This window comes from Babylonia areolata, chromosome 4 (assembly GCF_041734735.1).
Source record: "Babylonia areolata isolate BAREFJ2019XMU chromosome 4, ASM4173473v1, whole genome shotgun sequence".
Lineage (NCBI taxonomy): Eukaryota > Metazoa > Mollusca > Gastropoda > Neogastropoda > Buccinidae > Babylonia > Babylonia areolata.
In genome coordinates, this window is record NC_134879.1 from 32,766,512 (window position 1) to 32,792,960 (window position 26,449).

Below are 26,449 nucleotides of genomic sequence, written 5' to 3' on the forward strand. Positions count from 1 at the left end.
GAAATTTTGAAATTAACAAAGTGAAGCAAAACTCCAATTAAACTGATATACCTGCAGGGGGCAGGCTTGGCAGAGGCAACGGCGCTGACAATGTTTGTACATGGAAGTAAATGGATACGAGACAACCCCAGCCCCACCCCCACCCCTCTCAGTAGCTACGCCCGCCCCCACCGTTTTCCAGCCCCCACCTGCTGGTGAGGTGTCCCATTTTCGTCGTTGTCGCATTGCGGCAAACTCGACGAACAACGGGGGTATCTGGGACACTTTCTGACCATTAATATTCCAGCTGCCTTTTCGCGCGGTCCTCATTCGATCCACGTTTTCCTTGTTTACGGGTTGTGTCGTCTGCTGTTGTCTCTTCGATCATCTTCAGAATCCATCATGGTAAGTTCAGGAATATATACATCTGTTTGTGTTAACACATTTACGCGAATGAAGAAATGTTCATGATATGTATGATGTTAATATTTTTTTAACCTGAGCTAGACAGACTGAAAAAAATCTTTTAAATGAATTGGCGGGTTTTTGTTGTGTCGTCTGCTTATCTCATTTTAGTGCAGTTAACTTTCTTATAGACAAAATCTAGTTGTAGTTTATCAAAATGGATTTTTAAACCCCAGTGTTCTTTAGAATAATTTGAAATTATCGATTTTAGTTTGTCTCGACTTTGTGATACGTGGAAGGCTCCTGTGGTGTAATCTCTGCAGTGTGTGTGCCGGCGTTTTTTCTTGTTTGCATGTTGTCAAAATGCACATGAAATTGGTATGGGCGGGTGTGTGCGTGGGGGGTGAGGTGGGGGTGATAATGTCCAATTTTAGCAAAATAGAATGGAAGGAAGTGGGGAATGGAGACGTCAGACCACGCCATTGTCTGGTGTTTGTAATCTGAAATATATGCATGTGTAGAACATTGAAGCAGGCCACACACTGGCTGCATTATTTCACTAAAATGCCGGAAATCCACTTTGCCGTATAACCGTGACATTCAGAACACGGATTTCTGCTCATAGCATTCCTATACATATGTAGTGGACTTAAGTTTTATAGTATATTGTATTATTTGAATGCTTATGTCATTATCATTTAGTATTGTGTATATCCTATTCAGAGCGGAGACTGGATTTTTTTTAAGTACACCAATCGCTATCTGTATTGCCCTCAAAAATTCTCTCTCTCTCCCTCTCTCTGTCTCTCTCTCCAGCATAACTTGATCGTGTTCGCTCGTTTCAATTATAGTATGGTGTCGAATCGTTTGATTATAGTATAAATTAATTACACAACATAATAACAGCAGCGAGATACTTGTCACTTTTATCTGAAAATAATAATGAAAAACAAGAGAGGCAAGGTCTTCAAGACTCACTTGTGATACACTTTTAAAAAAATCTAATCGTTAAAACGTGTTCTGTATTTGTTATAAAGCTTCGCGTTAAAAAAAAAGTCCTAACCAGATTCGAATTAAGTCCCCTAGCATTAATTAGAGTAATTTCCCTTTTTTTACTATCTGCACCAAAACGTTTGCAAAATAAATAAAACTTCCATGCTTAGCAAAAGAAGTTCCTGTTTGAACAAAAAATGATAATGACTGCTCTTGTTGTTGGGTCAGAATATCAGATCAAAGTGCCAAGTTTAGATAATACAAAAAATATAAATATAACAGTAAATGCAGTTTGCATATAATTAGGCTTCATTTTTTTTTTTTTTTTTTTTGTGCCCATCCCAGAGGTGCAATATTGTTTTAAACAAGATGACTGGAAAGAACTGAATTTTTCCTATTTTTATGCCTAATTTGGTGTCAACTGACAAAGTATTTGCAGAGAAAATGTCAATGTTAAAGTTTGCCACGGACACACACACACACACACACACACACACACACACACACACACACACAGAGACAACCGAACACCGGGTTAAAACATAGACTCACTTTGTTTACACAAGTAAGTCAAAAATACACATCAGAAATAGAGCAGGGCTTGTTTTATTGTGCTTAATTCTGTGGTGCTCGGCTTCCTCGGTTTCTGTTCTACCGGATATTTGTAACATGAGTGTTTGCCTTGTTTTTAATTGTTTGTTGTTGTTGTTTTTTTGTTTTGTTTTTTTTAATTCCAGGCCGATCAGCTGACCGAGGAACAGATCGCTGGTAAGGAACAAAGCGTGTGTGTGTGTGTCTGTGTGTCCATGACCCTGAATATCATAGAGGTAATTGTTTGTCAGGGGATGTATGTACGTTTTTTCTTTTAAATCTCCCAACTCCCCCACTCTTTCAGAAAAATTGAAACGCATACGATTCAGTAACCTTAACATTTCTGGAACTTGTGACAGTATCAGATTTAATTTACATTGATCAATCCGTTAATGTAATTATGGGAAATGCACTGGTAACTTGCTTTTTTTCCCCATTTATTAATAGATTTATATTTTATATATTCGGGTGCTACACAATGGATTTGGTGGTACTAAAGTTTCCAGACAATACATCTGGGAACAGCATTGTTCTATCCTCCAGTGTTGTTGCAGCTGATAGGATTATTAAAGGGAAATAAAACTTGTTCCACACAGACTGATGTAAAGCTGAATCCAACAGTTGACTTGTAGATAAGATGATTGGCAAAAAGAACAGAACGGGAGCATGTCTATTATCCCTCAGGTGTGTGTCCCCAGGCCTGTATTCCCCCAGGTCGATGTATGTTTAATCAGTCACATCTGGGTGCTGGTTTGTAGTGGTCGGTGGTCAGCAGTCAGTGGTGGTCATTGGGCAACGATGGTCAGTGGTTGCTGGTGGTCAGTACATAGTGGTTAGTGTAGGTCCGTTGTCAATGGTTAGTGGTGGGCGGCGGTCAGTAGTGATGGTCAGTATATAGTGATCAGCAGTGGTAAGTGGTGGTCGGTTGTGGTCAGCGTTTGCGGTTGTCAGTCAGCAGTGGTGAGGGGTTATTGGTGGTCAGTGGTCAGTTTACGGTAAAATACATACTAGGAACCCAGGCAGTCAAACTTTTTTTTATACCCTATACATACTAGGAAGTCTTGATAATGGCATGCACAAATGTGACAAAATAACGAAATCAGAATATTTTTACGTAGTGGCTAGTACTGGACAGCAGTGGCAAGTAATAGTCAACAGTAGTCAGTGGTGGTCAGCTAATAGTGAAATCCTGCCAAGACGCCCCAAAGTAGCATGACCATCACAAAGTGATGCAGGCTGAACTCTGCTAGTGGTCAGGCAGCTGTCACCTGCCCTGACATCATAATGCACAGATGTGACAACGCAGTCTGAGCACTGTTGGGTTGTGGTCAACAGCAGTCAGCAGTGAGGGAACATTGACCCAGATTTAGTACATTTTGGGGAATGTAGACCTGGCTGAAAGATAATTTGGGGGAATATAGAGTTGACCCCAAAGAGAATAACTAAACAGTTCTTATTCCTTCAGTCCCAGCTAGGAAAGACTTAAGAGTATGTTCCATTCGGAAAAGAGAATCTGTTCAACAGATAAATATTACAGGTCACTGTCACTTGATCCGGTTTTACCAGTTCAGGACACCATGGATATTTAATCTTTCTGGAGACGTTGGAAACTGTCAAAGTTTAAAACTCATTGACAGCTGTGACAGTACATTAACATAAACATTTTGAATATATTTGATAGCACTCACAATGTCATTTTTTTCGCTAGGCTTTCATTTGTGTGTTTGTAGTGTCCATAGTTCACGTTCTGTATTCTGATTTTGACTTGGGAAACTTGAAGTTTTCCTATTTCACTAATCTTAGCGGTGTCAAGGTTTTAGATAAAAATTATTGTTTCCGTGTGCAGAGTTCAAGGAGGCGTTCTCGCTGTTCGACAAGGACGGGGACGGCACCATCACCACCAAGGAGCTGGGCACAGTCATGAGGTCCCTGGGACAGAACCCCACGGAGGCCGAGCTCCAGGACATGATCAACGAGGTGGATGCTGATGGTACGTCAGTTTGGGCACCACTACAGCCTCACCCTCCAAACACACATGCATGTGTCCGTAGTAGTAAGATCCATGTATTAGCTCAGCTCTGACCGATCATTATACTTACGAATAAACGATAACACTGGCACCCATTATCACAGAGTTCATACCCTGCATATTGGCAGCATGCTATATAAAGATGTTTTGGATGCATTGAGTGGATTTCTCCTTAATTCAAAGTTATGTGATAAAAGAATTGATTCGAGACAAAGAGAATCGCGTTTTGTTTATTTTAGCATTGCATAATTTACACATTTCTTAACCACGCAATAAATGTTTACCTCTTTTCTTTATGTGTGCAATACAAGCTAGTAACATCAAAATCGAAGTCACAGAGAATGTCTCTTGAGATCAGCTGTGTTCCTCATCACCAGCTGTTGTCCCGAACTCGAACATATCAGCGTAGGTCAGTTTCGGAAATGGAAAAGACAATCGTCGTTAACAGCACTTCAAAGGAAAAAGGCGGAGAGTTTGTCCCCTTCCAAAGAGGCTGTACGTTCTTCCGTAAAAGAGGCATTTTATGGTACCAGCAGAGCAGGCAAAAGTTACTACATCCTGATCAAAACACGGGTCTCGCATTACTGCCACAGTCAAACACAAAATCCATTATACGCAGTGAGAGAGGCCTGATTATAGTTCTACCAAAACGCCCGACTAACGATAAAATGGCTTTTTGTTTGTGTTTTTGTTTTTCACCACATAGGAAACGTTGATACTTGGGAAACGTTGATGGTGTTGTGGACATTTTATTTCTAGAAGTTGAAAATGCATCGAATTTATGATAATGCAGAATATTCAAGTTGCGTAATACATAATCTCACGAGATGGTGAAACAAACCACTGTATGTTTTTCTACCCAGGCAACGGCACCATCGACTTCCCCGAGTTCCTGACGATGATGGCCCGTAAGATGAAGGACACGGACAGTGAGGAGGAGATCCGGGAAGCTTTCAGGGTGTTCGACAAGGATGGCAACGGCTTCATCAGTGCTGCTGAGCTGAGGCACGTGATGACCAACCTGGGCGAGAAGCTGACGGACGAGGAGGTGGACGAGATGATCAGGGAGGCCGACATTGACGGGGATGGTCAGGTCAACTATGAAGGTAAGGTTCACTTTTTTTTCTCTCTCTCCCTTCCTGTAGGATTTATGATTTTGCATTGTGTTGTCAGAGCAAAGTGTTACTCGTGTCACCAGCAAGACATTTCGCCCCTTAAAACGTTTCCCCAAACTAAAATAAAGGTGTAAATATTGTTTAATAAATTGGTGCATTATCGTTTCATTATAATTTATTTTCATTCTGTGGCATTTTAATCGAAAGTAATTTATCTCGTGCAAGTGTGTAGCATTACCTAAACAGTAAAATCCGAGAGAAAACCAAACGCGTGCAATTCGTTGAAATTATTCAACGTATCACTGATTTCAAAGCTGAGTGTGTGTTTTTTTTCTGAAATGAAAGGTATGTCGAACAGACATTGCAATATTTGAAGATAAAACCTTCAGTTCGATCAGTGTCTGTCAAAACACTTGCGTTGTCACACACACGACATAGGTTTCCTTCGCCATTGTAGTGTTTATGCATAATTGTGCAAAGTTTGAATAAAGAATATTGACTGATATTTTGATGGGTTTGAATAATTATGTGCAGGTAATTTCTGTATCACATTCCCTTCCCGTCCCACGCTCTCTAGTGGAGTAACATGTAAATACGTGAACAGGCACTATTCTGAGTATTTTCCACGTTACCTTATATCCAAATGTGTTTTGCAGAGTTTGTGCAAATGATGACTTCCAAGTAAACCGGTGACTCCTCCAACAGCCAGTGATTCCTCTACATGCAGGTCAGTCTAGTGGCTATTGCACTGCATTGTTGTACTGTAATGCACTGTACTGCACCGATATGTTTAGTAAAATTAATTTTGCTCAAGACTGGTGCCCAGTGGGGAGGATATTCTTACTTACACACACACACACACACACACACACACACACACACACACACACAAATTCCCTTGGACCATTATCCGTCGTTTCTGGCACTTGCGTGTCACATCCAATATTTTTCAGTTTATCTGAGAGAAAATTTACCCTTTTATGTTATATAGAATGTTTTCTCTGAAGTGGGTGCTCATGTTAGTATCTGATTATAAACCAAAAAAAAGGTACCTGCCAAATTATGGGGTGTTCCTCTTCGCTCTGAATGAAGTAGAAATGCTTTTGTTGAATTCAGGAGCAAGTAGCAAGCCTGGTTAGCAATTCACAGAGCAAAACATCTGTCGCTTGCTGTGCTAAATATTTTTCGAGAAACAAACAGTTGAATGAGCATTTATTGAGAACTTTAAAACACTGCGTTACCCCCATTCTTCTATGGTCGCAAATGGGTTGTTTTTGCTTGTTTTTCTTTCTTTCCTTTTCTTTTAAGAATAAAAAAGATAATTCAGGCCTAACTTTTGGCGTTTCTTCCCCTTATGGAAAATGAAAAGGCTGGGACACACACACTCACACACACGCACGCACAGACATCACGTTTATGCAACAACACTTGTAGAACGTTCATAAATCATTTTTAAGCGTCAATATGTTAAGTTGCTGCTTAAAGCTACAGTACTATATATTTTAACACATTTTCAGAAACCATGAAGGCAGCAGTCTTGAAGACGGGGGAACAGAGCAGACCTGCAACGTCTGCACGTGACTCCTCCAAACCACACTGTGCCACTGGCCTTGTCATAAGGATGGAAATACTTGGACTGTAAACTCACTGTACCTATCTACTCTCAACTATGCATTCCATTTCTACGAAGTCTTCACCACATCACACTTTTTCATGGACAACACATCATCGTCATCATCACAGAATATACCATCCATCAGGGGATCTGTAAACGTTTGGCAATAAAAATATCTATATAAAAAGAACACCATCTGATGCAGGTCTCTGTGTGTTTTATGTGATCTCGTTCAAACTGGAAGAAGGGGGATAATCTTGCTTCATAGCTGAGATGTTAATCTATAAAAAGTTTAAAGTTATGTTCAGGTAGAGAGAGATGAACGTTTTTGAAAGGGGAGGGGATGGCCATGGAATTTCTGTTCGGATAACATTTTGAAAATACGAAGTTGTGATATGTGTGTGCTATAAATATACACAGCTGTAGGCGTTTTCTTTGCATGAAGTTTTTTTTCAATTGTTTGAAGCATAATATTTGGTGCTTTGACAAGGAAGATCGTTTTTCGACTTGAGAAGGGGGTATTGCATCTTTGCTTTTTTATGACTGTAATTTACAATTGATTTATATGCTGAGTGTTCGCACACTGATTAAAAGCAATTAAAATGAACGTATTTTTGTTGGCTGCGTTAACTTGGGGCGTGGTTTCAGACTGTTTCTGCTCTTCCTGACGTAACTCTGTATTTATTGCAACACGTGAAGCAGCGTCACACAACAGCACTGTGTACTACAATAACAAATGTCAATGTTCTGTAAATGTAATTGTGAAGACTATCAGATTTACAAACACGAGTACACAACGCACAACACGGGTTTCCATACAGACTGAACCAATCAGCCCAAACAATAGCAACACATGCTTGCATAGAATTAAAAACTGAAAGATTTTGCACAGTACTCGTAAATCTTCGGACAGCGGGGAAGTGTGGCGAACATGATTACAGCCAGTGCGAGTGCTGTCATTCACAGACTGTCCAGCTGATGAACTGAGGTAAGTGGACGGGACGGAGGTCACCTGAACTATTGACTCCGGGTTATCGACACTGATGCTGAGCACTCTCTCAGTCCCCACAAAAGTGCCATCTTCTGTATAACAGATCTGGTAAGTGAGGGCAGTGATGGTGTCTAGCTCCTTTGTACTGGAGTCACTAAATGCTGGGAGTAGTGGCCGGGCATTTGTCAGCAGTACCATTGTGCTGGCATTCTCACTTTGTACACCTATGTCACAAAAAGTGACCACTCGGACCCGGCTTCAAACAATCATTCACATATGGTGACAATTTCTTCAAAAGCGGACATATAGATAATAATAAAATGTATAATAGATATGACCCAGTGTGACATTCTGTACTGCAACAGAGGTGGTTTTGGGTTGGTTGGTTGTTTTTTAGTGACGGGTTAGGCAGCCCTCTCTAAAACACAGGGGCCAGATGGATTTGATTAGTCTGGGAAAACATTTGACAATTATGCAGAAAGAGGTATCAGGGCAAGCGATGACTGTATGTAATTTGTATAAAAAGAAAAAAAGATTGTCTCGCAACAGAACACTAACACACGCATGGAGAGACTTAATTTTCGCCATTCGTGTTTCGCTTCATGGAGATGTGCCAAAGATTATATATATATATATATATATCGCGGGAGATGTAGTCCGTACTGAAACAAATGTTAGTGTTGTTAACACCCATTAGATAATGAACGAGGGCCACTATACCACTCCCTCACCACGTGAACTCCAGCTGCAGTATGCCTACTGGGACTGTACCAAGTGATAACTGATGAGCTTAGTTTCAGTTTCATGGTGTCATTCGTACAGATCCATATAAGTTACACCAACTCTGCTGTAAAAAATGCGATTGCGCGCGCACACAGACACACACATGAGCAAAGAGGAGGGAAAATATATTGAGTTGAATAATTGGGTAACGTGAAGATAATATACAATATTATTGTCTGTAAATCCATATACATTTGTCCTTTGGTTCGAGCATACACAACAGCACACATATTGATTTGGCACAACCAAACTAGAACATGAACATGACGTACGGAAACGGCCGTGACATGCCCGGTTGCCGGGCCCGCCGAAACCGGCTGCCCAGACGCGTTTCCTTGGAAACACTACAACAAAATGACGCGCGTGACAGTTTCAGTTTCAGTGGCTCAAGGAGGCGTCACTGCGTTCGGACAAATCCATATACGCTACACCACATCTGTCAAGCAGATGCCTGACCAGCAGCGTAACCCAACGCGCTTTGTCAGGCCTTGACAAAATACGGGAAGGAGTTCAGACACTTGAGCTTGATCAAATGTCGAAAAAACTAATCGCAGTCATATATATGTATGTGTATGTATGTATGGTTTGTTGTGGTGGTGGTTACACGTACACAATCAGGGAGGTACAGAGAGTGAGAGTGAAAAAGAGTGATGTGCACATACACAACTGCCGGGTGGCAGCGAAAATGCAGATTTTTATTTTTTTGTTTAACAAAATAGGTGTTGGTTTTCAACTTTGTTTTATTATATATATATATGTGGCCGTGTCCCGAGTGGTTCTTGAAGGGTACGGCACAAAAGACTTAACTAAATGTGATTAATTGAAAGGATAGACAAGATCCCACGCACAGGCCAGGAACATATAGAGGCCAGTCACAAATGGGGTTATTCTATTGTTTTATTTACAATAGTTATAAGAACATAAGAAAAGAAAACTAAGAAGATAACATAAGAAAGAGAAGATAAAAAGAGAAGACAGTGCCTGGAATGACACAAACAAATGTCATTAGCACACCATGTCGGCACAAGTGAATAATAAAGCACATGTATACATATTACATGGAAAGATTACCACTTGGTATTGCATATGTGTGAAGACCAAACACTGACATCAAATGACATTCCTAATACATTTAAATAGTGCAGTTAAAGTGATTGAAGCGATGCTGACTTGGTGAAAGTACACTGACAGTATAGATTAGGTAAAGCTTATACTGTGTCAAAGTGACTCAAATGAATCAGTTTATCATGTTGCACTATACTGGAGTAAGCCGTATAGTAAGCAGCATGACAACTAAATTACAATTAACAGACTGATACATATCAGGTGGTTTTAACCAATAACTGATATTAATCCAACACTATCTTGTAATCACAACAGCAGGATACTACACACATCTTAGAGTACTGAGCGCACTGTAGCAGTACAACTGATATTAGCATGAAAGATAATACCTGAATAACAAACAAGATAGAGAATCAGTGGCTTAGATATAATACTGGCAAACTGATAGACCAGATATTAAGTGAAGAACCATCATGGCTTAACCATTAAGTGGTGAATGAACTTTATGCACTCACTAGAACATTCTGGAACAAACTATCTGTGTCCAGAGACGTCACTGACTGTGACGTTAAGAAGAATCAAATGGAATACTGCTACGAGCATAGACGACATGGCAATTTTCTAGATCAATCATAGCCGAGCTGTGACTAACATGTCAAAGCAATAACTGAACAAAGAATTAACTGAACATACTCATATGAACACAAGTACTGTGTCGAGCAATACAATTTACAAATCAACACATTCTACACACTAGTACTTACAGCAATACGTAGCGAGGTGTCAGCCGTTGTGGGGGCACATACGACACAACACACTGCTCAACGCAGCAAGAGAGAGAGAGAGAGAGAGCAGGTCAGGTGACTGACCAGGTATGAAATGACCACTCATCGTCTATTGGAGTTTAACGACCTATTGGCATCTACACCCTTAAGGTCAAAACCACTCATCCCTCACTGTGCCACTCATCCCTCACTGTGCCAATTTATGCAAGTTTAGCGGACCGCAAAGGCCGTCACGTGTGCTTGCGAGCAGATCGTCACTAATCACGGAGAATCCGATGACAATTGTGTTTGTTTAAAGGTGTTCAGTGACAGATTTCTAAATGATTTCTAAACTGATTTACGTCGGATAAGTTGCAAAAGAAAGAGCTCAACACCTACTTTATAATGAGTATAAAATGAAGTGTTGGTTATTTAAGATGAATTTATAATCTTAATTTAATTCACCTGAACAGGGTCAGTTTTAACGAGCTCGTCGCTGAAAATTACAAACTGCGTTAAATCAGTTTAACGTAGGCAAACATAAATGGAATAAATTTAAAGATGGAATCGCGACGATTCTGCCAGTATATAATACTTGTAGTTTACTGCTCTGACAAAAGAGTTATTAATAAATTACGGTGGAACAGAAACACAAGTTTCTTCTCAGCCAATGACGTACCGCGACGCGACACTGGTCGAGCCGTCAGCAGGTGGTCTGGCGAGGACAAAATGATGTAAGCGGAATGACGTCACACATTCTGGGCGCGGGTAAGGAGGGAAAAACGTCGTCTGCTAATACAGCTTGTGCGTAAGGCAAGCTAATACAGCTTGTGCGTGAGGCAAATATTGGAGCAAGCATAGCGCTTGGTCACACACACACACACACACACACATATATATATATATATATATATATATAAGATTTTTTTCCCCATCGGGATTAGTTTTACATTACTTGACCTGCCGAGAAAAAACACGGTTCGCACAACCGGATAAATCACGGCTGTGAATAGACAACCCGCTAAGTCCACTATTCACGCCTTGGTCTGGACCTTCTCCAGTGAGCTCGCAAAATAAAGGGATTTGCCCATGCAGGGTTTTTTTTTCTCTCCGCCGGACGGGCGGGTCCGGGTCCACTATTCACGCGGCCTGAAACATTTAACTTCAGTAACAAAATCAATGTTAACTGGGCAAGAAAATCCACGCGTCTTTGACACTGAAACATAAAACAGAGAGTGGTTTTTGGAAAGTTTGAAACATTCTCCCCCAGACACCTTCCCCAACTTCACCCCTCCCTCCACAGTCCACTATACAACTGTCCACTGTACAAAACAAAGTATCGATAGTGCTCGGACACCAATAGAACGAATGGTGTCATTGAAGTGTCCCGGGCTCCCGGCCACTAATCTTAATTCACATTGGTTGACATTGCATTGTCCAGATAGAGGCTCTGGCAAACACCTCAGGTTTACACCCACGTCCGTGGTCTTGTCAGTCACCAACCGCAGACGCGCGAAGCTTTTTATGGCACGTCTTTTTATTCATCAAAGGCGTTCCGGAACAACGAAATAGAATTGTCATTCCCGACCATAGGCCTATCTGTAGAACCTCGATCTCTTTATTCTGCGCAAAATACGCTGACAATAATATTGCTTGCATTGAAATTGACGCAAAGCTTTAGTCCAGAGTGACAGAGACAGGGAAAGAGAGAATCTTCTTTGAATCTGAATGTTTTACATCATTTCGAATTATTACTGACAATAATATTGCTTGCATTGAAATTGACCCAAAGCTTTAGTCCAGAGTGACAGAGAAAGAGAGAATCTTCTTTGACGATTAATGTTTTACATCATTTCGAATTATTACGTCACACTGTAAACGTGAAGTAGAGGCTCCAGGTGCACGAGAAGATGACGTGAGAATGTAGACCTCCACAGAGTTTTAATGTGTGGATCTGTAATGGGTCAACGGCTGTTTAATCAACGCTAATTACTCTAATTTCACGCTTCGTAACGTGGACTAAAACCTGGCTAAGAATACCTGCGTTAACGCGAGGCCGACCCGTGCAACACTTGGCGGAGAATGCGGACAAAACTGTGTGGACAACACTTAACTGACCACTTGGCCTTTTTATGTGAGATTCCACTGGCAGAGTTGTTAGACAGCAACAGCTGAGGAGATACAGTGGTCAGGAAGCCCGCACACTACATGAATCACAAAATTGCTTGGGAGTTTTTATCTTGTCTGGAACTGTGAAGGTTCACAGCTGAAGGAATGAAATAAGGTTCGCTGGCACTCACGCGCGCACACACATACACCGTGGCGCGCGCTCGAACGCACATGCACACAAGCCTACACGCACACACGCAGTCATACCTCCACCCCGTCCGGCCTCCGTCCTTGCTCTCCCACCCTTTCCCCTCCCCCTCCTGAACCTTTTCCACGTTTTATATCATTTAGAATGGAAAGACGTTAAAAAAAAAAAAAACAGAAAAAGAAAAAAAGTAAAGTGTACGAGCTAATGCTGCACACACACACACACACACACACACACACACACACACACCAAACTGCATGCTCCTTCCCGTCCACGTTGGGATTAAATTCAGACCATCAACTTTTGTTCTCATGGTCAGATTGTTCTCTAACCGTGGTCAGTTGATAAACAAAAGAAGCGAAGTTGCGCAGTGTGTGTGTGTGTGTGTGTGTGTGTGTGTGTGTGTGTGTGTGTGTGTGTGTGTGTGTGTGTGTGTGTGTGTGTGTGTGTGTGTGTGTGTGTGTGACACTGTATGTGACACTGTATGAGTGTGCATGGTTGTATCAGTGTCAGTAGCTCAAGGATGTGTCACTGCGTTCGGTCAAATCCACATGTGGTTCGCTACACCACATCTGCCAAGCAGATGCCTGACCAGCAGCGTAACCCAACGTGGTTATGTGTGCGCGTAAGTATACCTATCACACTGTGTGTACTCAGGTATGTGAACGTCAGTGTGGTGTAACACTCTGTGTGTGTGTGTGTGTGTGTGTGTGTGTGTAGGCCTGTCATGGGCGTCTCAGTGGGCATTTGTGTGACACCTGTGTGAGGTTAGGTATTTGGCATGTGTGCGCGCGTGTACGCACAGCATCAAGTTCCGCCAACGCAGATACAAACACCTGTACTTCTTCATAACGCAATGCTCAAAAACAATCGCCGGAGAAGTTAAAATTATTATCATTATCAAAAGAAGTGAACAGAACGCGAAGGCCAACAGGGTCAAGTTTGGCAGGTTTGGCCTCGCATAGCTACCACGTGTTTGCACAAAGAAGGAAATGGAAAGATCCCCACCCCCCACCCCCCTCTACACACGCTCCCTCTCGATCCCTAACACACACACACACACACACACACACACAAGCGCGCGATCCTCCTTACCCCGCCCAACCCACCCCCCAACACACACACACACTCCTTCTCGATCCCTAACACACACACACAAGTGATCCTCCTTACCCTACCCCCACCCACCCCCCAACACACACACACACACGAACGCTCCCCCCTTCTCCATCACACACACACACTCTCTCTCTCTCTCTCTCGGTTTGCCCGCCTCCACACTTGGCCACCTTAACCACGCCAAGTGAGGTGTCCCATTTTTCGTCAGTGTCGCATTGCGGCAAACTCTGACCAGCCCACCTTTCCGCGCTCAACTGGAAACTTCTCATTCGCACTCCACATCGTCGTGTTTTCGGGTTGTGTTGCCTACTCTTTTTGTCTTTGACTACCTTCAAGATCTACCATGGTAAGTTTCAGAAATGATGCATGTACAGCTAAAAACTTGCTTTTTGGAATTTATGGGATGTGAATTCTTTTAAAACTTATTTTGATAGACAAACGAAATGATTTGGCGGGTTTTGTCAGCGTGTCGTCTGCTTATCGCTGGTCCAAGTGAGAGAACACTCCCAGTTCCAAAATCAGTAATGTTTTTGATTAAAACGGATACCTAGATAAAGGAAACAGTGTTAAACTCAATAGAACCGTTGGTAAGTTCAACTTGCTATCAATTAAAAATTGTCTGGATGAGTTAATACCGTGGTTCATGGAAGTTCCCTTCATGTGTTGTGTTAAGCTCAATATCGTGCACAGTGTAGGCCGGGGGTTTCTCTTGTTTGAATGTTAGTGGCATTTAGTAGAAATTTGTGCTCGTGAAAGATTGCACATTGTGTTGATGTCTAGAGCATATTTCATGACAGCAAATTTGTGTGCGCGTGTGTGTATGAAAGAAGAGGGAGCGGGAAAAGTTGGGGATAATGTCGGACCACACCCATCGAATGTTGAAGCAGGATACTGGTACTCAGCCCATAGTACTCGACATTGTTTTGCTGAAACACCTAGCGATGTACATAGATACCTCACATTATCTGCCGCATCGTGGCGATGACTGAGTCATACGATAGGGACGGTTTTGAATGTTTTGAATCATATACGATATGACAATTTTTTAATGTTTTGAAACTGTGTGTGCACGCGCGTGTGTGTGTGTGTGTGTGTATCTTATTTTTACCATGCTTATGCCTTTATGTAGTAGACTATAGTATTCGCATTCTATGACTTTAAGTAGCATTGTGTAGTGCATGCAATGACATATACAATGTAGTATTGTGTTGTGTAGACCCTGTTTCGGGGCGGGGACTGGATGAAAAAAAAGCGCGCCAGCGCTTATCTGTTATCCTCGAAAATAATTTTATCTTGTCCTCTCTCTCTCTCTCTCTATCTATCTATCTATCTCTGTGTATTTCTATAATCTTTTGTTACTTTGTGAATATTTTGATTTTATTTCTCTTTGTCCTGAGGGCAGGACGTAAAAAAGCATATGCATGCTTATTCCACCTCCGTCTTATAACAGTTTCTCTCTCTCTCTCTCTGTGCCTGTCTGTCTGTGTATGTCTCTCTCACTGACTGCTCGCTCGCTCGCTCGGTGCTGTAGCTGTGTACGTGTGTGTGTGGTTTATAATTAATTTAACGTCTATCAGAAGGGGAGGGGGGATGAGTGCTAGTGTGTCTGTATTTATTTATTTGTAGCATCTCCTCAACGATGATTATCAAGAAATATATTCTTTTGCAGATTTCTCGATCATTCACAGTATTTGATTTAAAATTTAAAAAAAAAAAGTTTTAAGTATTCCCATATATCCATTCTCGTCTCTTTTTTTTCAGAAAATAGAACGGATACGAAAAGAAAATGTTATCTGGCTTACTTTTTACCTTTTTATTCAAAAGTCGATTTTTTTCCATTTTGCCTGGGTGGTTGTGAGCATGGGAGGGAAATGGTGGGGATGTAAGGCTGAAGGGTAGAACCTTTGTCATTTCGTTTTTCGGCAGAGGTTTTGTAAAAGCAGCTGGATTCCTATGTGTCCCCACCACCACCCACGCCCTTCATCCGCCTCGTGCAGAACCACCTAGCTGACTGACACATCCTAAAATGACAACTCTAATTCGTCTCACAACATGGCTGGTTTTACCCACTTTCCACCATTGTTTGTGAAAGGCAGGGGGGATTGGCAACTGAAAAAGGTTGCCTGCATTTCTCGAGCAAACAAACGCGGCAGGACGCCAGCCGTGTACAACCTTACTTTCACAGGCGGTACTGGTAGTTGACACGACATAATGGGGTATGCATTGAGGCGTACAAGTATGTGTTTTTGATGTATACGCAAAGATTTAGGTGACCTCAGACCGACATATTTCCACAGTAATAGCAATTATTGTCATACATGTAATTTAGCTTCATGTATATGGAAAGAAACCCGAATGATGAGCTCTGAGCGTTTATAAGAAAATACAGTTCTGTACTGTCGATATGCAAATATGTTTTAAAGTTGTAGATAATATATTTGTACGTTTTTGCATTTACATATATTGCAGAAGACACAAGGGGGGCATAAGATATGCTGGTAAAATTGGCTTTAAGATCAGCCAAGTGAGGATTTCAAACTTTTAGATTTGCTGACACAGATCATTGTTTACTTTGTGTGCTGAACAGATGAGCGTTTCTATGGTGACATAAACAATTAGGTATAAGTGAATTTCTAACATTTATGGAAGTTTTCATAAATTGTAACCATCAACAGCATACGTGGGGACAGTCGATTAACACACGTGACACCTGTTGGAGCCCATTTCCACAGCTGATAGCAACTCAACACATTTTCACGCATTCGCGCGCACACAGAGAAAGATGTACATTACGCTATGTCATGGTTAAACACGTACATGTGTAATGAAGAAACACACAGGCGTGGTAATCCATGTACCCTGAATCTTACGTTTGATATTGATACTGCACGTTGAAGTTGAAAGCCTTTATAAACGCTTCCCCAACAAGCGCCTGTGCAGTTTTGTGACCTTCAGACCGACAGTGAACAGTGAAAGTTGAGTGTTCAGTGTGTGGTTCGTGTCCTGAAGAGGTCGGGCCTGAGGACCACGTGCAGGTGGTGCAAGGTGCATGTAATATGACGCCCACCTGAATATGATGACTAATACAATGCGTCTCCCTCTCTCTCTCTCTCACACACACACACACACACACACACTCTCTCTCTCTCTCTCTCTCTCTCACTCTCTCTCTCAATGCCCCCCCCCCCTCTCTCTCTCTCTTCCACACAATAACTTTTTTTCCTCCCTTGCAATAATCATTCTGTGAGTGTTATACACCTTTGTTTTTCTCTGTTTCGCGTGCCTGATCGATTATAACGTGAGATTTTGGAAATTGCGTTGGTTCTCTGCAATTATTTGTTGGTCAAGTTGTGTATTTCACTATCTAGAAAGTTTCTGAATGAAATATTTTATTACGTTTGGAGCAAATGATTCGGAGTCATTGAAATAATTTTTATTCATGGAAGAACAAGAGGTAAGCATTAGTGCTTTTGGATATGTTGTACTGGGATCCCATCACATCTCGACATAGTTTATTCATAGAGTTTGTGCTTCAGGTGGCAGCTGTGATAACTCCGAATGCGTGTGCACATGAATTCACACTAGATCAGAAAGCGATCTCGCTGAAGGTCCTACATTTAATGATTTTTTAAATGTTATAACATTGATCAGTAATGAGGTAATGTTTGCAGACCGCGTTTGTGTGCACTTGTTCCGGTTTTTTGTGTGTTTTTTTTTTGGTTTTGTTTGTTTGGTTTGTTTTGTTTTGTTGTTTTTTTACCGTTTTTATCGGTTCTGGAGTGAATGAGATGGAGGAAACAGCCAGACGTTAATTTGTTTGCGGGACTTCAGTATAAAATGCATGTGTTAAATGTGAGACATACCTCCTCTAGGTCTCTCTGTTTCTGTCAGTCAGGAAATGGGGTATATTTGTTTTAAAAAGAAAGCCAAGCGGGGATTTCAACAAGATCTTTTACCGACAAAGACAGACCATTGGCTGGTGTGTGCTGTGAACGGGTGAAATCTCCCTCCCCTTGTCATTGTCTCACCCCCGCCCCCTCCTCCCTCTCGCTCTCCTCCCCACCACCACATTTTCTGCACGTGTGTGTGTGTGTGCGCGAGCGTATACTTCCTTGCCTTGATGGTAGATCAGCCTTTCCTTATAATCGATACAAAACGCCTGACGGCTGGTTGTTGAAACCTGAAGTAAGGACAAGTCAAGGTTGACGCGAAACACTACACGCGGGTTGTGTTCGTGACAATGTGTAGTGTAAGTAGTTTGGTCATGGGTCAGTGGATGTCTTTCTGGTTCGACGATTCGGACAAGCTGTGACACTCAACTGCCTGTTCTGGCTTTTCCTTCACTTGGGCTAGTTACCATCTCCTTAATGCTCTAAACGCACCTCTTCAGGGAGGACGTTATTGCAGCATAACTAGGAAAGACCGGCTATGTAAATCGTGTGGATTTCTATAGGATAAACTATATTTTCTTGAAAAATGACGTATGTACCCACAATCGACTTGAGATCGTCTTATCAATTATTTCCCGATTTTCAAAACATTCTTCAGATGGCATTGACAATATAATGCGAAAGTTCTCTGATGCCATTGAGATTTTCTCAGCAAGAACTGGCAAGACAAGTATATATGAATGTTTCAACATTCACGGTTGGTAACAATTGTTTGTGCAAAATCCTCAACAAACGCGCATGTTGTCACGTTTTTTATTGCTTTTATCTGTTTGTTGTATTTAGTGTTAGTGTCCCTCATCCCATTGATAGATTATACTAAACAGTCTTTTGTTACTTGAGACAAGTTTAGAACCGTTCACACGGCCGTTAACCAAATGTAATCAGCCCTGTTTCTCGGTCCGCGAAGTGCACGGAGCCGAAATCAAGAAGTAATATCCATCCCCACTGCCAGTCATTCTTAGGGATAAAGCCACTGGGGAACCGACAGTACTGTTGAGGCCCGGTTCCCGTAAGGCCCAATCTGGTACTGGGACCTAATGGAATAAACTTTTTCTTCTGAAAGTCATTCGATTGCGCCCCAGCACCAGTGCGTCGTAGTATTGTGTCCTGTAGGAAATGGGCCTTTATGGAACTGGTGACACAGTGGAATCAACTTCAATCACAGCCATGATTCCATTAGGTCCCAGTGCCATCTGTCAGCTTTTCTTCCTCTGGTCAGAAAGGGACCGAGATGTTGCTGTCCTGCACTGGCCCCAAAGGGAATTGAAACCTATTGGAACTGGGTTGTATCGGAACTATGCCCTATTGGTACTGTGTGTGAAGTTCTGCCTGTGTCTGTTCAGCTCGATATATGGTGTTTGTCGATTTTTAACATATTTTCACTGAGTGATAAGACAGTCGACATTTGGCAAGGAGCATTGCGCTCAGCCGTAGAGGTGCTCCAAACAAATCGCCATTTACTACTGTTTGTAACATGACAGTTTGTCTTTTTTCTTATTGCAGGCCGATCAGCTGACAGAGGAACAGATCGCTGGTAAGGGACAAAACAACTGAGTGCGAGTTTGCGTGTGTTAGTGCGTGATCGCTTATTATGGTACTTCTTGATAGTCAGGTGTCTACATTTCAGTTTATCAAAATGTTCTCTGTCACATTCATATTTTTGTGAATCTCTCTGACTCTAAAATTTGAATAGTATACATTCGAACTCGTAATCCAAACATTGTGAGGGTATCAGATCTAATGGCATTGATAGATAGGTACATTCTCATCCGGCACATGCTACGCGAACACATGACGCGTTTCCCCTGTTTGATAGACCTGTACATTGAAGTGCTACAGGTTTACACTCTGTAAGTGTGAGGATTATTTATAATCCTGCACTCTGTATAGCGTAGTTTCCTATATCAGTGGCGATGAATGCAGGCTGTATCCATGGAAGCTTTTGCCGTGTGCAGAGTTCAAGGAGGCGTTCTCGCTGTTCGACAAGGACGGGGACGGCACCATCACCACCAAGGAGCTGGGCACAGTCATGAGGTCCCTGGGACAGAACCCCACGGAGGCCGAGCTCCAGGACATGATCAACGAGGTGGATGCTGATGGTACGTCAGTTTGGGCACCACTAAAACCTCCACCACCCCACCCCTCCACCTCTTCCGGGGGGAAAAAATTATAATCGTGGTTGCTCGCACTCAATGGAAAAAGAAAGCCGCCTTCCAAAGTGGCTGTGTACTCTGTGAAGGGGCATTGTATACATTACTACCAAGAACAGACGATAATTACTTCATCCTGATCAGAACTCGGTCTCACATAATTGTCACCTGCAGAAATAAAATCCAGTATATGTAGATAGGGAGACTTGAAACGGATTCTGTCAAAAAACGCCAAACTGGTTTTGCAATGGCCGTTTATTTTATCAATAAAAACAACAATAAATAATGGAAAAATAGGTGTCACGGAAAAAGCATTAAATTTGTAACATGGGGCAGAATCGTGCAATTGTTAGAAAAGAAAAAAAAATCAAACTATACGTTTTTCTCCCCAGGCAACGGCACCATCGACTTCCCCGAGTTTCTGACGATGATGGCCCGTAAGATGAAGGACACGGACAGTGAGGAGGAGATCCGGGAAGCTTTCAGGGTGTTCGACAAGGATGGCAACGGCTTCATCAGTGCTGCTGAGCTGAGGCACGTGATGACCAACCTGGGCGAGAAGCTGACGGACGAGGAGGTGGACGAGATGATCCGGGAGGCCGACATTGACGGGGATGGTCAGGTCAACTATGAAGGTAAGGTTTTTTCCTCCCTACTGCATGGAAATTCATTTACAGCTTTGTATTTTGTGAAGGACTATGACCTTAAACTTGTAGACAAGACTGTTCTGGTTCTTAGTGCTGCAGCCTTGGGGGCGAGTTGGTCTTGGAGCACAATCCCAACACCCATCAGTCCGATAGCCCTCATGGCCGAGAGAGTGGAGGGTGTAACTTGGGTACGACACTCTCCGCTATAATCAATTTCTAGTTCAGATAGTCGGGACAGCAGTTACCACTTCTGCCGTTCTGAGGAGTCATAGTCGTACACGATTATCATACAATTGCCAGAGCAGATGGCTGGCCTTGTCTGAATTGTTTACTTAGTAAAACATTGCGCCCCTGCCAGATACAGTGGTCCCCAAAAGAACCTTGTGATCAGCTTTTGTTGTTGAGTGTCTTGAAGTTGATCTAGCTTTATTCTGATTCAACATAATCATATCTTTTGGTTTTAATGGCACGGCATTTCAACGGAAAGTAAACTTGTTACAATTTCACCATTTTTAAAGGGAGTTGGGGCGACGCTTTTTCTCATGACGATTGTCTCCCTTTTTACGACGCCAACAGACAAACGCGAAATGAAATACTCGTCACGTTAGCCAAAGCATGGGAGATAACCAAATAATAGATCAACACATGTTTTTTTACAGTAACATACAGACCAGTACATGTCAATTTGTTGTTTTTCTATGTGCCTACGTGTATAACCTTATGCCCAAATTAATGTGTTTCACAGAGTTTGTGAAAATGATGACCAGCAAGTAACCCGGTGACTCCTCCAACAGCCAGTGATTCCTCTACATGCAGGTCAGTCCAGTTGCTATTGCACTACATTGTTGCACTGTGCTCTTGAACTATACTGCACTGTGTTGCACATGTGTCGTACTGACATGTGTTTTGTGCACTATCATGAACCATCATGTACTGTCATATTCTCGTGTAGTACAGTGTTACATGGAATTTTATATCATGTTCTGTCCAGGTAATATAACCTGCTTGTTCTGCCAGACTGTAAACAACACGAAAAGTCAGTGGTTGCAATGTATCAGTTTGCTGCTACTTTTCTGAATGAATTTTGGTCTTTGGGAAAAGCATCTTAACTCATTTCCTTTTAAAGTGTATTTATTAAAGTTGATTATCTATATTAGCAATGGAAAGCCGCTTTGTTGTCTCAGGTTTTCTGTGTTTTGAATCTTTTTAAATCTGATCAGAATATTGACTTTTGTTCAGTTTTGTCCAGGATTAGTGTCCACACACACACACACACACACACACACACACACACACACACTTGGATAATTATTCTCTGTTACTGGCCCTTAAGTAATTTAGACTATTCAAAAATCTATATTATCTGTCTTCAGTGGATGCTTATATAAGTATTTGGTGGGTTAAGCGGTGCACGGGAGGGGTAGTACCTCTGGGGGGGGGGGGGGGTTGTCACGCTCGTCCGGGAGTGGTTCGTCCACTGTTTGTCCCCACCGGCACCCAGCTCTCACCTATGGGTCCTAGAAGCTGCTAGCATGCGGCAGCGCCCAACCCCCGGGCAACGGCTTTGGCCGGCTGGCTAACCTAGGTGAGGGTAGCCGACGGGTCTCAAACCCTCGGTGAGTTAGGGCTTGTCTACCCAAGTATGTGAAGACTGGATCCGGCGGACTCTGCGGCGGACTTTTCATGGTTCAACGGAGAGGAAGGCGGTTGCAGCAGAGCACTGTGGAGTGCTGAGGGCAGGATGAGGCACATAGGACATCGTGGTCATCCACTGCATCCGTTTCCATCTCCAGTCGTCTTGACCTCTCTTGCCACTGGATACAGACGGTCTCAGACAAGAGAGTGAGGTCGACTGTACGCAACTCCTCCTCACCATAAACAAAGTCATCGCGCAAGTCATCAGTCATCCTTCATCCAATACCATCATTTTTCCGAAGCCCTGTGGCGACAGGCGAGCGACGAAGCGACAGGTGTGGGTACACTGGCAGTCGTAGCCGCGGACCTGCACACAGGCGGCTCAGGCCATAAGTTCGTTTTTCACCGACTGGAGCAGCGGTGGAGATCGGCAGCCCCCCTGAGCGACTGAGCAGCCCTCTTCAGGACAGCACTGCTCACCTCCATGGCATGAGGAAGGGGCTAGAAAAGGTGCCCTAAACGTTGCCTGCTCCACACCACCCTAGTCAGCATACCGCGGCTGACTGGGACCCTACTCAAGCGGTCGACACACAAAGGAAAGAAAGAAGAAAACAAGGAGCACCCCATTGACCATTGCCACATGGAACGTGCGTACGCTTCTGGACAGAGGCGACTCAGCCAGACCACAGAGACGCACAGCACTCATTGCGAGTGAATTAGCCAGGTACAACATCGACATCGCTGCCTTAAGTGAGACCAGACTGGCAGAAGAAGGCGAACTCTGTGAGCGAGGCGCAGGCTACACCTTCTTTTGGAGTGGTCGCGGACCTGAGGAGAGACGTGAGGCTGGAGTTGGCTTCGCAGTGAAGACAACCCTCGTTGGCAAGCTGGCTGGTCCCCCGAAAGGAGTGAACGATCGCCTGATGACGATGAAACTCCCTTTTTGCAACGGAAAGAAGTTTACCACCATTGTCAGCGCCTACGCGCCCACCATGACCAACCCGGATGAGATCAAGGACATGTTCTACGAGGACCTGAACGCTGTCATCACCACTGTTCCCAACGCAGACAAGCTCATAATTCTTGGTGAATTTAACGCGAGAGTTGGTAGTGACAGCACCTCCTGAGAAAGCGTGATTGGGAAGCATGGGGTTGGTAACCGTAACAGCAATGGCGAACTACTTCTCCAGACATGTGCCGAGCACGACCTTCTTATCACAAACACCATCTTCTGCCTCCCTATCCGTAATAGGATGTCATGGATGCATCCTCGCTCTGGGCATTGGCATCTCATCGACTTTGTCATCGTCAGGAAGAGGGACAGGCAGGACGTACGAGTCACGAGGGCCATGTGCGGCGCCGAGTGCTGGACAGACCACCGCCTTATCGTCTCCAAGCTCGACCTCCGCATCCAGCCCAAGAGACGGCATCAGGGCATGAAAGCACTCAAACGCCTGAATGTCAAGCTGGGGCTAGGCAACATATAAGTATTTGACAGATTCTACACAAAAAGAGGTATCTGCCGAATTACAGGAAGTTTCTCTTCGCTTAAAGTTGGTTTTTTGTTGTTGTTTTTTTTAAAGGTATCTGCTAAATTATAGGGATTCCCCTTCACTTAAGTGGGAATGCTTCTTGTCAGGATCAAACAGCAAGTCTGAAAGAATTTTACAGTGCAAAACAAAAATGGCTGGCTGTGCTGGTCTCCTCATTAGAAACATGAACATTTATTAAGGAATCTTTACACTCCTCCTCCCCCGTCCCTATTCGTTCCCCTGTGCTGATGAGTTTTTCAGGTTAAAAATTAAACCAAGACCGATTTTTGGCGCTTCCTGAATGGAAATTGTTGACATTTGGACCTGATTCTCTCTCTCTCTCTCTCTCTCTCTCTCTCTCTCTCTCTCTCTCTCTCTCTCTCTCTCTCTCTCTCTCTCTCTCTCTCTCTCTCTCTCTCTTTCTCTCCTTCTCTCCACGTGAAGTTTGTGCATGCATAAACAATGTTCATGTTGCCTTTGCTACCCTTGAGATCATTTCTGGTTTAAATCCTTCATTGCTAATGATGGATCCCAGGTGAACTGTTAAACAGTTCTTTACTTCAGTCCATTGACACAGATATCGGCAGTGATGGTTATGTTGTGGCTGGCGATCAACTTTTTATTTCGGTGGAGGTTTCTATGCCAGATCATGTCGATGCTTCATCCAGTCAAGCACACACTTGGAAATCCTTTGCTCTGTTGTAGAGTTCACAGCAGTACCTTGTATGTCCTTTTCCTTTGTGAGACAGTCGCCGGCTTTGTCTTGAATGGTACTGACTTTGCTTTGTTTCTGTTTGGTCAGGTCTTTTAAATCCTAAATGCTTTATGTGTGCTGTTGACAAGGTTTTCTGGATGCCTTCACACTTTGCACACACATAATACACACGCTGTATATGCACAGACAAATACGTTTTTTTTCCCGACATTTTCAGGAGCCATGAAGGCAGCAGCCGTGAGGACAGGAAGAGAGCAGACCTGCATCAGGTGCTCGTGACTCCTCCAAACCACAGTGTGCCGTTCGCCTTGTCATGGGGATGGAAATTGCTTGGACTGTAAACTCACTGTACCTATCTACTAAGCTATGCATTCCATTTCTGTGAAATCTTCGCCACATCAGTTTTCCATGTACAGTACATCATCGTCGTCATCACAGAATCGTGGATCTGTGAACTTTTGGCAATGTGAAGAACGTTAAAATGAAAACCACCCGATGCAGATCTGTATATATTGTTTATTGTGAACTCTTTGAAGTTGGTAAAGAGGACGCCAACCTTGTTTTCTAGCTGAGTTATGAAATCTCTTTTAAAAGTTCAAAGTTAAGTCAAGGTTGATAGAGAAATGAACATTTTTGCAAGAGGAGGGATGGCATGGAGGGGTTTCTGTTTGGATAATATTTTGAGAAATATAAGATTTTGACGAATATGAAGATGTGATATGAATGTGCTGCGAATCTGCACAGGTTGTTAGCTTTTTCTTTATATGAAATGTGGTAGCTCTGACAGGGAAGAATGTTTTTTCCGTCTTGGGGAAAGAAGTATTATATGCTTGCTTTTTCTGACTTCTTTACAACTGATTCCTATGCTGAGCGTTTGCACTCTGAATAAACAAAATTGAAACGAACCTGCTTTTGTTGGCTGCATGTAACTTGTTTTTTTCAGTGAGGTTTCCATCCTTTCTCTCATACCTCTCAGTATTTACGATTTCAACGTTAGCACAAGTCACGCAGGACAATGCACTCGACGCATGAATGTTGAAGTGTTCTGTGAAAGCGAAGATTCTCTGATTTACAAACATACAGTTGCAAATGAGCCAAACAGGTTTCCATTCAAACTCTGATGGGCCCATCATCCCAAACTACAGAAAACCATGCTTGAATTTATTTGAATTGAATAAAGAACTGGAATTCTGTAGTTCACACACAAACACACTGCGCATGCGACGTTTGTATATTGAAATATGACAAACACATTTACAACAAACGAGTTCATTAACAAAATGATGCAGTGTGGTGGGTGGACAACGTAAGTTCGTACAACGGTCTACAAAATATCATCATCATCATCATATCTCTCTAAATTTTGACGTGCCATGTTTGTCATCAAGTAACGAAACTACTATAAAACAGTTTGCTATTTACTTCATATAAGGCTTTTAAATCCCCCAGTGTTTTTCGTTAATTCATTAGTTGTGCATTATCCAATTTCGAGATTTTCATTTGCAGTTTTTTTGGGTTTTTTTCAGTACTGGTTCACTGTACCCCCCTTCTTGAGGGGCCATGGCCTTTATTGAATAAACTGTCCCCCCCCCTCTCTCTCCCTCTCACCCCCCCCCCCCCTCTCTCTCTCTCTCTCTCTCTCTTGCTGTAAGTATGTGTTTACTCTTTGTTGTCGATGTAGATCAGAGAGGGCAAATTGGAAGAATAAGCCATATCTGAAATCTGAATCAGAAAAAATAAGTTTTTAGTCGACTGTGTGTGTATGCATGTGTGTATTATTTCTAAAGTCCCAGGGAAAGTTTGAAATAATCTCCTCACTCTCCCAACTTCTCTCCCTCCAGCTTACCCTACACACAGCCGACTTTTCCGTGTACAGGGGAAAAATTGCCACAGGAAATTCGCAAAGAAAACATTTGAAGTTAGTTATTGCGGTTTCAATAATAATAAAACTCCCAGAAGAAAACAATTCAAGTGAAGAAGCAAGATGCGGGACAAATCTGAAGCACATTTCTTGAAAAAGGCTGGAGAAAGTCTAACTAGGTGAAATGAAAAGG

At 42.7% G+C, this 26,449-nt stretch overlaps 3 protein-coding genes across 3 annotated transcripts in view; 2 read left to right on the top strand and 1 right to left on the bottom strand.

Annotated features, from left to right (window-relative positions):
- The first annotated feature begins 210 nt into the window (after window positions 1–210).
- On the top strand, window positions 211–7,334 carry LOC143281078 (calmodulin-2). The gene is made up of 6 exons (XM_076586014.1): window positions 211–384; window positions 2,115–2,145; window positions 3,815–3,958; window positions 4,861–5,103; window positions 5,769–5,839; window positions 6,630–7,334. The coding sequence occupies exons 1-5, from the start codon at window positions 382–384 to the stop codon at window positions 5,795–5,797; spliced, it is 450 nt and encodes a 149-aa protein (XP_076442129.1). The 5' UTR covers window positions 211–381; the 3' UTR covers window positions 5,798–5,839; window positions 6,630–7,334.
- A 6,622-nt stretch (window positions 7,335–13,956) lies between these two features.
- LOC143281081 (calmodulin) lies at window positions 13,957–25,300 on the top strand. The gene is made up of 6 exons (XM_076586016.1): window positions 13,957–14,112; window positions 19,220–19,250; window positions 19,672–19,815; window positions 20,259–20,501; window positions 21,259–21,329; window positions 24,613–25,300. Exons 1-5 carry the CDS (start codon window positions 14,110–14,112, stop codon window positions 21,285–21,287), a joined length of 450 nt encoding a protein of 149 aa, XP_076442131.1. The 5' UTR covers window positions 13,957–14,109; the 3' UTR covers window positions 21,288–21,329; window positions 24,613–25,300.
- The window catches only part of LOC143281080 (uncharacterized), a 5,340-nt gene continuing 3,916 nt past the window's right edge, over window positions 25,026–26,449 (bottom strand). The window contains exon 6 of the mRNA XM_076586015.1: window positions 25,026–26,449. This exon is cut by the window's right edge and continues 382 nt beyond it. The gene's annotated coding sequence lies outside the window, so the exon portion shown is untranslated.

Coding starts and splice junctions, on each gene's coding strand:
- LOC143281078 (XM_076586014.1), top strand. Junction 2,146..3,814: donor GACCGAGGAACAGATCGCTG/GTAAGGAACAAA, acceptor TTCCGTGTGCAG/AGTTCAAGGAGGCGTTCTCG. Junction 5,104..5,768: donor TGGTCAGGTCAACTATGAAG/GTAAGGTTCACT, acceptor TGTGTTTTGCAG/AGTTTGTGCAAATGATGACT.
- LOC143281081 (XM_076586016.1), top strand. Junction 19,251..19,671: donor GACAGAGGAACAGATCGCTG/GTAAGGGACAAA, acceptor TGCCGTGTGCAG/AGTTCAAGGAGGCGTTCTCG. Junction 19,816..20,258: donor CAACGAGGTGGATGCTGATG/GTACGTCAGTTT, acceptor TTTTCTCCCCAG/GCAACGGCACCATCGACTTC.